Source organism: Cibotium barometz, chromosome 23 (genome assembly GCF_041138505.1).
Source record: "Cibotium barometz isolate CiBa-2024 chromosome 23, ASM4113850v1, whole genome shotgun sequence".
In the NCBI taxonomy this organism is placed as follows: Eukaryota; Viridiplantae; Streptophyta; class Polypodiopsida; order Cyatheales; family Cibotiaceae; genus Cibotium; species Cibotium barometz.
In genome coordinates, this window is record NC_141068.1 from 57,101,865 (window position 1) to 57,116,284 (window position 14,420).

Genomic DNA, 14,420 nt, shown 5'->3' on the forward strand with positions numbered 1-14,420 from the left:
GAGACGCATTCAGTGCTTGTGCGGACCATCACAGAGGTGGTCTCACCGGCCGTGCAAACTCTCACCAGTGCTGATCAGGTATGGTCTAAAGTGGAGGATCTCTTTGCTCGAGATTCGTCGATGAGAAACCAACCAATTCCTCACCTCTTTCTGCAGGTTGAGGGAGATGGGGGATGATACCATCCCACAAGATCACCCAGTCATAGCTCACCCTTGGGGGACTTCCACAGCTTGTCTGATTGATTGAAGCACACCAGCGGAGGACTTCCACAGCATGCCATGATGCCAAAGAGAACGACTTTTTGAGCAAGTTTGGGATGGAGGAAGGCTGTCGCCTCTCCTAGATGAACTCATCGTGCAGGGCAAGGTTTACATACATGCATTGAACTCTTTCTAAATTAATAGAATACACGTACTTTCAAGTGGTGTTCACAGGCATAAAATCCCTTGTGGAACCTCCAGCAGAGGGTCAAGGGTAAGCATCACTGGCTGACTTAGACAGGCAATGCTTTCCGGCACATTGCCAGGAAGTCAAAACTAAGTCCCTCTTTTCTGACTTACTAGTCAAGCAGACCAGCAACTAAATAGATAGACTACAGATTATGATGCTCTCAGTACTCAAACACAGAAAAACCCTCCATCCAGCAGCACATCATCTTAGTGAGCCTGCATCCCGCCCACTCCACATATTGATGCCTCACTTCAGCAGGTTACATACAGAGCACATGGCAGTTAGGATACATGACAGGAAAAACAGTGGCTGGCCTTGTCTTGCCTGCAGTCAACATCAGAACAGCAGCTTCCATGCATTTAACATGGCTCGTTAAATGCATTTAACATGATTCTTTGCCTTGGCTTGTTTGACGCATTTAGCATGGCTTGTTGGCCTTGTCTTATTCCGTGCATTTAACATGCCTGAGGCATATGCCAGAACGACAAGATGGACAAGCATGGACTCTCTCTAGATGCATTGCCACCATTCAGGAGCTCTGGCAGATAAACATCCGTAGGCATGCAAATACCTAGGCGCTCATATGTAGTTTCAGCACAGAGGATTCATCCTCACGACAGGATTCACACATGATGATGAAGAGCTGCTGGTATGGAGAGTGTGCGACATGAATGAGGTCGACACTGAGCAGCATACTGTCAATACTATGAGATCAAAAGTCACAACGTATCGCTCTTGTATGCACCCCAACCCCCCTCCCCCCGTCCAAACACACACACACACACACAAACACACACACACGAGATCAAAGGTCATCTCCGGTGCCTATTCCCCACAAAAAACTTGGCCAGTGGACACTACTCACATCATTCATTTAGAGGGTTGACAGCATAGAGGGCTAGAAAGCTAGGTGATAACGAGGAGAGACGGGCACCAGTGACCAGACCAAAGCACCCTTGAGAGACTCTAGGCACCATTCTTCATTTAATCTTTTTGCACATGTATTTTACTTTACCATGCCTAATACAATTTACAAATAATCTTTACAACTGTTGAATTACCATGCACCCGTCGAGCTTGCATGTGTTCATGCGGGCGCATAACAACTGTTGAATTTTTGGTATGCACTCATGTGTGTGTTAGCATGTCTGTGTGCGCGTGCGTGTGTGTTTGAGAGAGAGATTGAGATTTTGAGATATTAAAGTCTTCAAACGACCCCAAGGGTCTATGAGAGAGGAGAGAGAGAAGGGGGGACTAAACCCTTTTGACCTTTTGTGGAATCTCGAGGACAATTGGGCAAAATCTACCTGCTAATGAATCGACTCCAATAAAGCATGAGCCTGGTGGAGCTCATGATGACCACACACAAATGTTTAGCTCATTGTAAGTAAATGAAATTTATCTTACAGCGTTGTATTGACAATTTATTAATTGAAGTAAAATAAATTCACCTTGTGTGTGTGTGTGTGTGTGTGAGAGAGAGAGAGAGAGAGAGAGAGAGAGAGAGAGAGAGACTATCTATGTTCTCTTAACATTTCAGAGAAGGGTGGGAAATGGCCTTTACTTCAGATATGGGAGTGCTGGATGATGGAGCAAGTATTCAATCCAATTACCAAATCAACTCATCATCGCTACTAGGAGAAATTTCTGATGATATTGATGCTCACACTTTTCTTCAAGAGAATTTAGAACTCAAGGAATTTCATGAGAAATGATTACACATCATTATTATTTGACGTTCTTAACTCTCAATCATGTCATCAATGACTCTAATATACATTTACAAGATGCTTTAGTTTTTTGAATCTTAATTTTTTGGGTTAAAAAGATGCCTTTTTTAACCATCCATTTGTTTGTTTGATGGGCTTAGCATAGGGTTCCCTACCTACCTCCGAATACTTATGGAATGTTTGTATGCAATGCTAGCTTTTATACTTATTCTCAAGTTTTACAAACATCCCTTTCTTAAGAGAGTAACATATTTAGTGGTGACGCACAACAATGCATCTAGTTTGTGTAGCTAGCAAGCTTCCACAATTATGCAAACAACTTTGTTAAACTCCTTTTAAAACATTTCTATGAAGTGATTTTCTTTTACAACCCTAGTTGATCAAAAAAACCCTCTTGAAGGTTATGTAATTAAGGATACAGGATGGAGTGGATGCCCACTTAGAATCATCTTTCTTATACGTTAACCACTTCGCAAGTTAACATGGTTTTACCCGCCTACTTGAACGGGCCTTATCTTTTGTAAGATGGTGCTAGACTTCATAAAGTGGCTTTTACCCAAAGCTTAATTCGCTGAATAGAGAAGTCACTAGCTTTGTCTATTTGCTTTTGACTAGAACTAGTGGCTCGGGATTGTTTTTAAGCCTAGTGTGAAAGCTAATCACTTGCATATGTCATTTTTGACAATAAGCGAGACACATTCATTCCCTTGCAATAGAATATTGGTGAGCTTTGCTCTGCTTCTACCTACCTCTTGCTTGTGGTCTATTAAATCTTGCATGCTTGATGATAGGTTTGTTTGTAGGATTCTCCCTCTCATTAGCTTCTTCTCCACCCACCCTTTATGAGATAGGACCACTGCAAAGGATATCTCCTTCATCTAGGCAAAGGAGCATTCTGGGCTGATAAGGGACTTGAGGATGTAAATGGAGGAGCTAGATCATCCATACGGGAAGTTGCATTGTGGCTCTACGGCAAAGTACCAAATGACAAGGCTTAAACATATTTGGCGCCGTCGAGGAAAGACTAGGGCTTAGCTTTGTTTGTCTTATGTCCATCCCAAGCTATTGGGATCACCCAATATTGCTTGGTGTTGATTAGGAGGTCACTGTTGGAAAAGCATTTGCTCAATGCTCCACTCGTGTTATTACTGTGGGTGACGGATGTGCTCTATTTTGTAAGGCTCAAGCACCTGTCAACTCCCAGTTTAGATACTGAATGGTAGCCAAATGTGGTTAGGAGATGGCTTATGTAGACTTGGCACTCTTCTAAGTAGGATGCATGCTTGTGCAGGCTATGTGACCACATTAGCAAGCTTACGTTATACAACAAATCGAGGACACATTATTCTTATACTACGAGGCTCGTTTGAGGGTCCAGACAATCTCTGATGGGTGTGGGATGATATGGTCAATTGGTCATTTTGGATAATATGGTCCTTGACGAATGATGTGGTCAGTTACTCAATTAGGACCAAGTCGTGAGTATCGACCCACATCCATATCGACCCTAGGTATTACACATAGACTAGTTTTGGCACTCTAATTCTATCATCAAGTTCATTGTGTTAAAGCACTCTTATAAGCAAGACATCCTCCATCCAGAGTCTCTCTAGATCACCATCAAGGTCATTACCCATCCATCCATTTATAATCACGTTTGCAAGCAGTAATATTATTTACTCTCTTCTTTCTGTAATTCAATGCTTTGTATCAAGTTGATCTTGATTCTTCTATTATGTTTTCTTACATGGTATAAGAGCATGGACTCTAGGCAAAGCTTGTTTTGGTAGTTTGATATTTGAAGCCACGTTACAGAGATGCCAACCTGCAAATAACGCAACCACTTGTGTCCATCCTCCACCTTTTGGTGATGGAAAGTTGGATAAGACAAATTACACTCTCTGGGAGTTCAAGATTAGGTCTATTCTTGATTCATATGATTTGTGGGAAACCACAACAAGGGTTGATGCAAAGTGGGGTCCTACCCCAGACCCAACAGATCCAATACAGACCATACTGCCAGATCCTGCTCTCATGTTGGCATGGAGGCGAAGGAATGCATATACGTTATGTGCCATCGTCACCAACATCATTGATTCGGTGATGACCTTGATTCAACATACTACCATGGCTTCTGAAGCATGGAAAGTTCTAAAGAGCCAATATGAGACAAGGAATCAAATAAGGATTCAAACCTTGAGAATAGCTTGCAATAGAAAGGTGACAGAGAAATTTATATAATGGATAAAGAATCTACAAGATCAGATGGCGACAATGGGATCACTAAGATGAGTGAGGAATTCGCACACATGTGCACATCATAGTTTTGCTTCCAAAGTATGATAGTTTGGTGACCTTATTGAACATGCAGGTGCACAACCCACCTCTTACTTTTGAGGAGTTCGGTGTAATGCAAGAAGAGTAGGAGATGCGTTTTAAAGGTAGAGATGGTAGTGACATTGCATTCTCCACAAATGCAAAGAAAGAGAAGGGGAAGGGCTTTGGTAGCTGTTAATCCCATTTTGGATTAACAAATATGCTCCTCCATTTGAGAACATTAATAAGTGTCATGCAAAGGCACTATAAAAGTTGTACATTATGAGATATTGGCCACCCAAGGCCTTAGTTAGTAAGTTTTGGGCGCCCAAGTGTGAATAAGGGCCAATTGTATATAAGGCATTTTCTCATAATGAATGGGCGCCCAAGTGTGAATAAGGGCCAATTGTATATAAGGCATTTTCTCATAATGAATGGACACAATCCCCCTTTGTGTTATGAGAGTTCTTACTTTTTTCTTAAGAGACAGAGTACTCTAGCACATGTGCCTTCTCTATACTCGTATGCTTGTATGCTTGTGTGGAGTGAGAGAGAGTGATTGCCTTGTGTGGTGGTGTGAGCGACTCTACGGTGACAGCGTGGAGGTGAAGCTTGGAGGATTGGAGCTTCTCAAGTGAGCTTGGAGACCTCAAGGGACATGAGCTCGAAGCATTGGTAAGGGCCCTACGACAAATGTGTTCTATTGCTTCTTCCAAAGGTGAATGCATAGAGTTCCATCTTGAGGTGTGGTAGCCTATAATATTTTTTGCGCCACTACCGGGGAAACACCTTTGTTTCTTCAGCTCTCCCATTACACAAGTTTCATCATTGCCTTTGCATTCTAGTAGTGCATTGTGTATGGAATGAATGGATAAGGTTTGAGTGGAAGTGAAAGTTTGGGAGAAATTGGTCGTTTTTGTTGTGTGGGCATGTATTGGAGTGACCTTAGAGGGAAGATCCACTGTTTTTTCCTTTCAATTTTGATGTTTGTATCACCAAATTCGTGATCGTGAATGAGCATTACATTCCTTATGTCCTAGCATAATCATTTTGGAACATCTGGATAAGTAATTTGCACCCCAACTCCTCTCTATCGATGCGGGAACCTTACACGTGAAACTACAGAAAAATAGTTCACGACATAAACTACTTCCTACTATTTCATGGCGTGAAGTGCTCCCGCAATCAGTGCCACAATTCACGAGATTACCTTGCTAAAAATAGGTTATCCTGACATCTTTGACACCACAGATCCGACAAAATTATAATCCGTAAACTAGCAAAAATTGCTTCATGACGTGAAACACTAAAGTTCACGACATGAACGGTTTTTTGACATCTCACAGCGTGAACCAATTACTTCTCAACGGCATGAACTACATGGGAACTCATGATTGGAATGGTTTACCATTCACGTCATGGGAACTCATGACGTGAATGGTTTACCATTTCACGACGTGAATGATTCTCTGACTTCTCACGTCGAGAACTATTATCTGCAGTCTCACGGCTTGAGAAAACAAATCGACAGTACCTTACTAAAATTCAATTAGGGTAGCAAATTAGCTTATCAAATCACATTCACATGCACTTGAGGTCTAGAAAGCTCATCGGAGACGACCTCACTCCTGACAACGACAGTGCATCAAATCACCCAGGATCTTCCTATCAAAAGAGTGTTGGTTCAGGCCACTCAGTGAAGCACTCAATTGAGTGTCTTAAGGAATCTAACCACCATTGAGACAAGTAGTGAAGAATCCATGGAAGAAAGGCTACGATTCTCTAGGTTTGGGGAAGAGGAGAAACCACCCTCCCCTACCAGATCTAGTGGTATCATTGATATAGCCCATTGATTTTTTGGTCTCCAGACCAGTAATATTGAGAAAGGGTAATGTACGGGCATGGGTCCGTCAACCAGTACTGGACTAGGTCCAAGGCAAGAATTACCAACCCAACCTTCAAGTTCTAGGCTATCTAACACTGGCACCCCTAGAACGAGAAGAGACTTGGAAAGCATAGCTAGGACCAGTCAAGTATTTTTTCCAACCTCAGAGGAAGTAGAATTAGATTTGAAAAGGATTGAAGTAGAACGGCAGCTGCGAGAATTAAGCTTAAGGAAACAAGAGCTCGATACTCGAAGGGCTAGCGCGTCGAACAAAAGGAGATGAAAAATGTGAACCTATTTCAATCACGTGGCAAAGAGCTAGAAATGGTTATGGGCAGGAGCGAGGGAGAAATTCCAAACTTAGAGCCCATTAATGAAGAGCCAAGAAAAGAAGGGTTCGCAACCCAAGATGAAGGGGATAATCTACCGAGGGACACTGGTGACGTAGAGGACCACCTGTACAACCAAGGACATCGCGAGCAAATGATCAATCATCCCACGTTCTTACACACAGGACATGGAGCTCTTGATTCTACAAAGGTGTACAAAGGCTACTAATGATGAGCCACTCCAGAATGAAGTGGCCGGACCGACCTATAGACCAGAAATGCCTATAAGTGCCAATATTGGAAGAGGACAAGGTCTAGGTAGGGGGAGTAGCTCCTCAAAGACCAAGGGTGGATCCAAATGTAGATCTTAATGCGGCCACAAAGGAGAGATTTATTGAATATGGCTGCAAAAATGGGCCGAGGAATGGTCAAGGAACTAGGCATTGCTTTAGAATCCAGACCATCCCAAATGAAGCCACATATCATTTTAAAGCTCATACAAAAGTTCTCAAGAGATGGGGATCCGATCCAACATGTGGAGATCTTTGAGTCCTCATATGAAACGTGCCGAGCTAGTAATTGATGTGACCATGATTCACGCCTTCTCACTGACCTGAGAAGGAAAAGCTTATCAATGGTTTCGAATCCTCAAGCCAGAAGATAAGATCAATTTCACTCGGCTCAAGAATGTGTTTGTGTCAAGCTTTGCTCGACGTGGTGACAGATGGAGTCCTATGTGGCACAGCTGCATCACATCAAACAGAAAGAAATTGAGTCTATGCGGCGAGAATATGTGTCCCGGGGCTAAAGCACTGGAATGCAAGATGAAAACTATGAGAGAGGCTAACTGATGATCAATTATTGCCATGCTTTCGGAGAGGACTCAGAGGCCACAATATCTAGTATTAGAGCCCGACCAGATACTCTGGATGCATGTTGTAAGCTGGAAATTGAATATGAAGATAATATGCTGGAATTGCCACAACCAGAAGATGTTAAAATATCTTTGGCAGCGACTTCGTGAGTTTCGAGTCATCAGGAAACAGGAACTCGTAGCAAGCAAGTTGGAAACATGACTGTGGGACGATGAACATAGTAATGCCATACTGGACAAATTGAAGGTGAAGGATGGAAGAGAGACATTTGGGCATGGGCATACCCATCTTTACCCTCGTAGAGATTCGGTGTGGTGTTCTATGTGCAGATTGAATCACACTACCATTGAATGCCAACAGTTAAGAGCAAGGCCATTACTCTATTGTGCGCATTGTGTAAAATTAGGGAATCATGACACCTCCATGTGTAGATATCCGAGGTTCCAAACCGTAACACAGTTGTGCCAGCACCAGCACCACTGGCTTTACCAGCACCACCCGTGCAAATCACTACAGCTGCAAGATAGCCAAACCATTCCTTATTTACCTAGGGAGATGTTTCGAATATAAGACACCACCTCTGCCGCCACCTGTTCTACCACCACAACCACCACAGACTAAAATCAACCAAGTACTGATTGAAGATCCATCAGAGGATATGGAGATGGTGCGTGAGGTAGAAATTAGTAGTGATTACTATGAGGAAGCTATAGAGATTGCACCATAATTTTATGTTTTATAGAATAAAACACCCGTACCTGTGTTTCAAACCACGGTACAATGGAAAGGTAAGGACATAAACGCAAATATGAGGAGAGGGCCACTATAATTTTTTGGTTGCGGTAGACCACATCGAATCGCTGAATGTCCTAACAAGAATGTGGTTCATATGTGTCAAACTCAACAACTGACTGCACACCCTAATGACATGCCAATTCTCACTTGTCCTAAATGTGGGATTGATCATTTGATCAAAGATTGCCCATACCGCCCAAGTGGTTTTGCTTCCACTTCTAACCAGGCCACCATCATTCGGACCCTAAGTGTGCAACTTGGAAACATCACGCCAGTGAATGTCCTGACACGAGTCCAAGCCCAACTAGGGGACAAAGGGAAGAACCCAGCAGATGCCACGACTTCCAGAACTAGCAAGAGAAGAAGGGTGAAAAAAGTAGGTAAAGGTGACACCACGGTGGATCTGAAGAAGATACTATCAACATCGGATCTACTCAATCAAGAGAAGAGAGGGATCAAGCGCTAAAACCAAATTTAGTTATAATTTGGTCACAACGGAGTGAACCACATCCGTACAAATATGCCAGCCCATGGTGGAAGCTTCAAAAGAGGAAGCGAAAGCAAAAACGTATGCATCACTTCCTCCTCCAGATTTCAGTGAAAACTGGATGCATGTGCTAGCCACCACCATAGATGTGATGCAACCCCGAGGAACCCAATACATTGAATATGGGACTGTTCCCACTACCTCTGTCCGTATGGTCAATTGGCAACCCATTGTGAGGAGGAATCGGAGGAGGAAGTTTCAAGCATAGAAGGGACTGGATCACAAGGCTGTACCAGTGCCCAACGCCTTAGAAGATAGCGAAGCAGAAACGGTATATCACTCGACAAAATGCCTTGCCGCCGCCGAAGAAAACCCACAGATGCGTAGTGGCTGAGATACCTTGAAGTTACTAAGTTACACGACGAGTTTTCTAAGAATTGGGGTGAAGAATTGAGCAAGATATCCCTTGAAGGGAAACATAGGGGGGAAGTCACCCTTCGAGAACTGGAAATGCCTAAGCGTACGAAAGCTGGGCGGCGTCGAAAACGAAACAAAGCTTTGGCAGAAGCCAAATGAGAGGCTAAGAAGGTGATGGCTAAAACAAAAAGTGAGAATGAAGATAAACCAAACCTGCTTTTAGTACTAAACCATTTCAAAGCATACACAATTGACGAACGAAAAGTGGAAGATGGGTTATCCACATCATACAATGGCCCCCAACTGAAGTCAAGGAAATTGATATTGCATAACCAGGGGAGGAAACTAAACCTATTTATATTGCTAAGGACTTGACTTTGGCTAAAGAATATGAGCTTTTTGCTCTCCTTAAGGAGTTTAAGGATTGTTTCGCCGCCTGGAACTACAAAAAGAGATGAAGGGTGTATCACCTGAAGTGGTGCAACACAGGATCCCAATCATGGATGGATCAAGACCAACCAGACAAAAACCATACCAGATAAATCCTAAATATGGAGTAATTATATAAAGGAGGAAATTGATAAACTCATAATTGCTGGCAGACTTCATCTACAAGATAGAATATATGGATTGGTTGTCACCAATTGTAATAGTGCCAAAGAAGAATGGGAAACTTAGGGTCTGTGTCGATCTCAAAAAGGTCAATGCAGCTACTAGGAAGGACCATTACCCATTACCTTATACGGAACACGTTTTGGAGAGAGTAGCTGGTGAAGAAGCTTACAACTTCTTAGATGGATTTTCAAGTTACAATTAGGTGTCTATAGCACCAAAAGACCAGCATATAAGACATCTTTCAATACAACGTGGGAGATGTTTGCTTATAAAGTCATGCCTTTCGGTCTCACCAATGCCCCAGCAACATTCCAACGATTAATGCGCACAGCCTTCAAAGACTACTAGTTGCAAACGTGGTTGGAGGTATTCATTAATGATATGTGTGCACACTCCCGATGGATAGACAATTTGGCTTGTTTGAGAAAAGTGTTTGAGCGATGTCGATTATACCGTATATCCTTAAACCCTTTAAAGTGCCAATTCTTGGTCAAACACGGTGTGATATTGGGACACATTGTCTCTAAGAACGATATATCCATTGACAAAAGCAAAGTCAGGTTGATCTTGGAATTGCCCCACCCCCTAATTTACAAAGGTGTGCAAAGATTTATGGGCCACGTTGGGTATTATCACCGCTTCATAATATTTTATACTGAAATTGCTAGACCATTATATAAGCTACTCATTGTCTTTGAATGGACTAAAGAATGCCAGGGAGCATATGATAGATTGAAGAAAGCACTGGCCATTGTGCCAATTCTTCTGAGGCCACCTAACTGGGACCTTATATTTCATGTGCACATCGATGCCTTGAACTTTGCTATTGGATGCATATTGGCACAGCCTCGTGAGTTCAAATTGGACTACCTAGTCTGCTTCACTAGTTGATGTAGAGGTGAATTATACCACCACAGAACGAGAAGGGTTGGCCATGGTTTATGCTGTCAAGAAGTATCGGAATTACCTATTGGCCAACAAATTTATGTTCTTTGTGGACCATCAGGCCTTATTATACTTGGTGAACAAGCCTTGAACCACGGGAAGAATCACACGCTGGTTGTTATTACTATTGGAACTCGACTTCACGGTCAACGGCGGTAAGAAAGGGAACACAACATTTGTTGGATGGTGAGAATTCCAAATGGAAAACTGGCAACTGGTGTTGATGATGACCTCCCAGATGCTTGTTTGTTCAAACTAGACATGGTGCCTGAATGGAGTGAAGAAATATCAGATTATCTAGCTTATGGTTTTCCACAAGAACGACCCTTGAACAAAGATAAAATGCATCGACTTATTAAGCTGGCTGCACCTTATCAATTAATTACTGGAGAACTATACAAGATAGGTAAGGACAATATCTTAAGGAGATGTGTGCGGGAAGATGAATTTGTCACAATATTAGATGAAGCACACTCAAGGATAGCTGGAGGAAATTTTACTGGGAAAATTACAGCTCGCAAGGTGCTTCAAGCAGGGCTATGGTGGCCTACGTTATTTGGGGATGCCATGGAGTTTGTTAAAAGGTGCGAAGAGTGTCAGCGATTTGCTATTCTGCAGCAAAGGGATAGGATGCCACTTACCCTTATTATTGTACGACAACCTTTTGAGAAATGGAAAATTGATTTTGTTGGACCTATTAGTCCAGTTGCGCATCCATCACAAGCCTGATATGTGATCGTGGCCACATACTATTTCACAAAATGTGCAGAGGCCAAAGCCTCTAAGCGAGCTAAAGCATGAACAATGGCTAAGTTCTTATATGAACAAATCATTTCGAGATTCAGATGCCCATTAGAATTAGTCAGTGATCGCGGTTCACATTCATTAATGAGGTGATTGATCACTTACTTTGCTGAATTCCTTGTAGTCCACCGAAAGTCATCCCCTTATTACCCATAGGCTAATGGTCAAGCAGAGAGTACAAATAAGATTTTGTGTATTATCTTGACAAAAACATTAGAAGCAAGTCAAACGGATTGGGAACATAAGCTAACAACAGCTTTATGGGCATATCAAACATCGTATAAGGTAGCGATGGGATATACTCCCTTCCGTCTAGCTTATGGTGTTGAAGTGGTAATGCCTATGGAGTACCTAGTTCCAAGCCTGAGAATTGTGGTGCAAGAATGACTGACTGAGAATGCATTAGCCGAAAGGTTAATTGACTTAGAGAAACTTGATGAAACCCAACTAATTGCATTACATGGTCTTATGGTCGAAAAATTACAAAAAAAACGTTGGTTTGACAATAACTTGAAACAAAAGAAACTAGAAACGGGGAACCTTGTGCTCGTGTATAGTGTAGGAAGCACCGAGTGTCGAAAATTACACCTCAAGGGTTGGTTAGAATTGAAACAATTGAGGGTGTACAAATGGAGGGTTACGTCAATGGAAGCAAGCTTAAAAAATATTTTGGACGACTGACACAAGAGATGCTCGTGCAAGAAGAGAGTTTTTTAAAACAACGAAAGGAACTCACAAAAGAAAAAATTAAGCAAGCTTAGGAAGAAGCTAAGCCAAGAGAGGCCAAGGCCAAACATATACTCTAGAAGAGGGTATTGAACTAGACATTGAGCCAACATGGCTTAGGGTGAAAGTCTCTATGACTAAAAGTGATACGACGAGCATTACATTAATAGATACGGGATGATCAAGTCATAATCTGATCTCATATGAGACATGGGTAGCTCTAGACAAACCACACCTTGAGGCCACCAATGCACAAGTATGAAGTGCACACTTGTCAACTCTACCAAAGTTAAGGGATTTCTAAGTGTTAATGTTTCCATCAGAAATAATCCCTTGGTTGGAAAGGTGTTTGTTATTCCTGTAGGATCTATGGAGGAAGAAATGATCCTGGGTCGATCTTGGATTTGTGCTAGTAATTATAATATCCAATGGAAAAAGAGAATGTCACAACTAAACAAGGAAAACAATGTCGTTTTGGTGCCCTTATGGAGCCCAATAAACAAAGGGAAGCAAGCTATGATTGATGGTATGGAAACACCAAGCACGGTAACAATAGCTCATATACTAGAGAAGACATCAACCCCACAATCGATACAAAAAAAACAGCAAAAGTCACTAGGTACTCAGTAGTGGGTGCCTAAGAATCAACTCAGAAACCAGCTATACAATGTTGCAAAGGGAGTGATTAAGGAATCAGGGAAAAAAATTTAAATTACCGACAAGGGATAGAGGTGGCCTTCAAATGTTAACTGGAAGTATTCCAAACGAAGCTGCACTCCACAAGGCACTCGTAAGCAATGGATTCGAATGGAATTGCTAGTGGTACAAGGCTATTACCAGGGCAAATACAACAATATGGGTACCCAAATCCCACCCAAAGCCCATCGTTTTTGCAAATACCTTCAGAAACAAAGAGGACAGTAAGAGCAACTAAAGCCAAATCTCGACTAAAACAAATGCTAGGATACACAAACATTGGTGTGGAGAAAGAAGACAATTCAAAAGGATGGACTAAAGATAGCAAACCCACCACTTGTACCCACCACAATAGAGAAGCTGGGCAATGTTATTGAGAAGAAAAAAGAAAAGGTGTAACAAATGGACAAAGATACAAATCCCAATCAACAAGATTCAGTAAAGACTCTTCTGTTGGATGGAGGGAAAGATCAAGCACTCTCACACGGAGTTCAAATGCTTGCAACAACAAATGCCCAGAAATGCCAAAGTACCACCTTGGTTCCAATGGAAATAACAAGAGAAAGTACAAAGGTATCCATTACTCAAAAGTGGATACAAGGTAAAGACGGGTTAAAATGAAAAATGATCATTCACTTCATTCAACCAACTTTTGATTGCATAATTGAGTGTTTGAGCATGAAAGGAATGTAGGGTATCAACCTTGCATGCACTCTATACAAAATGATTCATGTCGTAAAGTGGTTCCAAATAGTTCACGACGTGAAACAGTCCAATCAGTTCATGCCGTAAAATGGTCACTTTTTCTTCAACCAATGATGGGAGACCACGTGGCATACTTCATTAAGGCAACCACCCAATCCGACAGCCGCGCCATAAAATAAAAAATTCTTTAATTTTTTTGTGCATTCTATGTTCATCATTCTCCATCGCTTTGCGATCCCTGAGCTTGCATCTCCATGCCTTCGATTTCCGTCTCCTGATCATCTGCCGCGCAATCGACATATCCAAGTTAAGGTGGGAGCTTGTGCCTTACCTTCGCGTTTCGATTCTTTTCTTCTTGAACATAATCGAAATTGCATGATAGGAAATTCATACAAGAACAAGAGTTTATTTAATTACAGAAGTGTGTTTGATTGCTTTCCTTATTTGTGTAAACCCACATTCTCATTGTTTCACAAAACCCCACAATCACGTTTGAAACTCACACCTTGCACTCTCATGGGACTACATTTTCACAAAATCTGATTGCTACAAATGAGTGTTTCGTTCCTTAAACACGACATAAAACTACACTCACCAATCAACTCTCAAACAGGGTATATGCACAAATTGTTTCACGGGTTTAC

General features: G+C 42.0%; 1 protein-coding gene across 1 annotated transcript in view; it reads left to right on the forward strand.

The window, feature by feature from the left end:
- LOC147626125 (agamous-like MADS-box protein AGL65) overlaps positions 1-2,295 on the forward strand; it is a 29,785-nt gene extending 27,490 nt beyond the window's left edge. The window contains exons 10-11 of the mRNA XM_086817700.1: positions 1,739-1,834; positions 2,021-2,295. Of these exons, the coding sequence (XP_086673826.1) occupies positions 1,739-1,834; positions 2,021-2,039 (115 nt within the window). The 3' untranslated portion in view covers positions 2,040-2,295. The remainder of the gene's footprint in view (positions 1-1,738; positions 1,835-2,020) is intronic.
- The last annotated feature ends 12,125 nt before the right edge of the window (positions 2,296-14,420 follow it).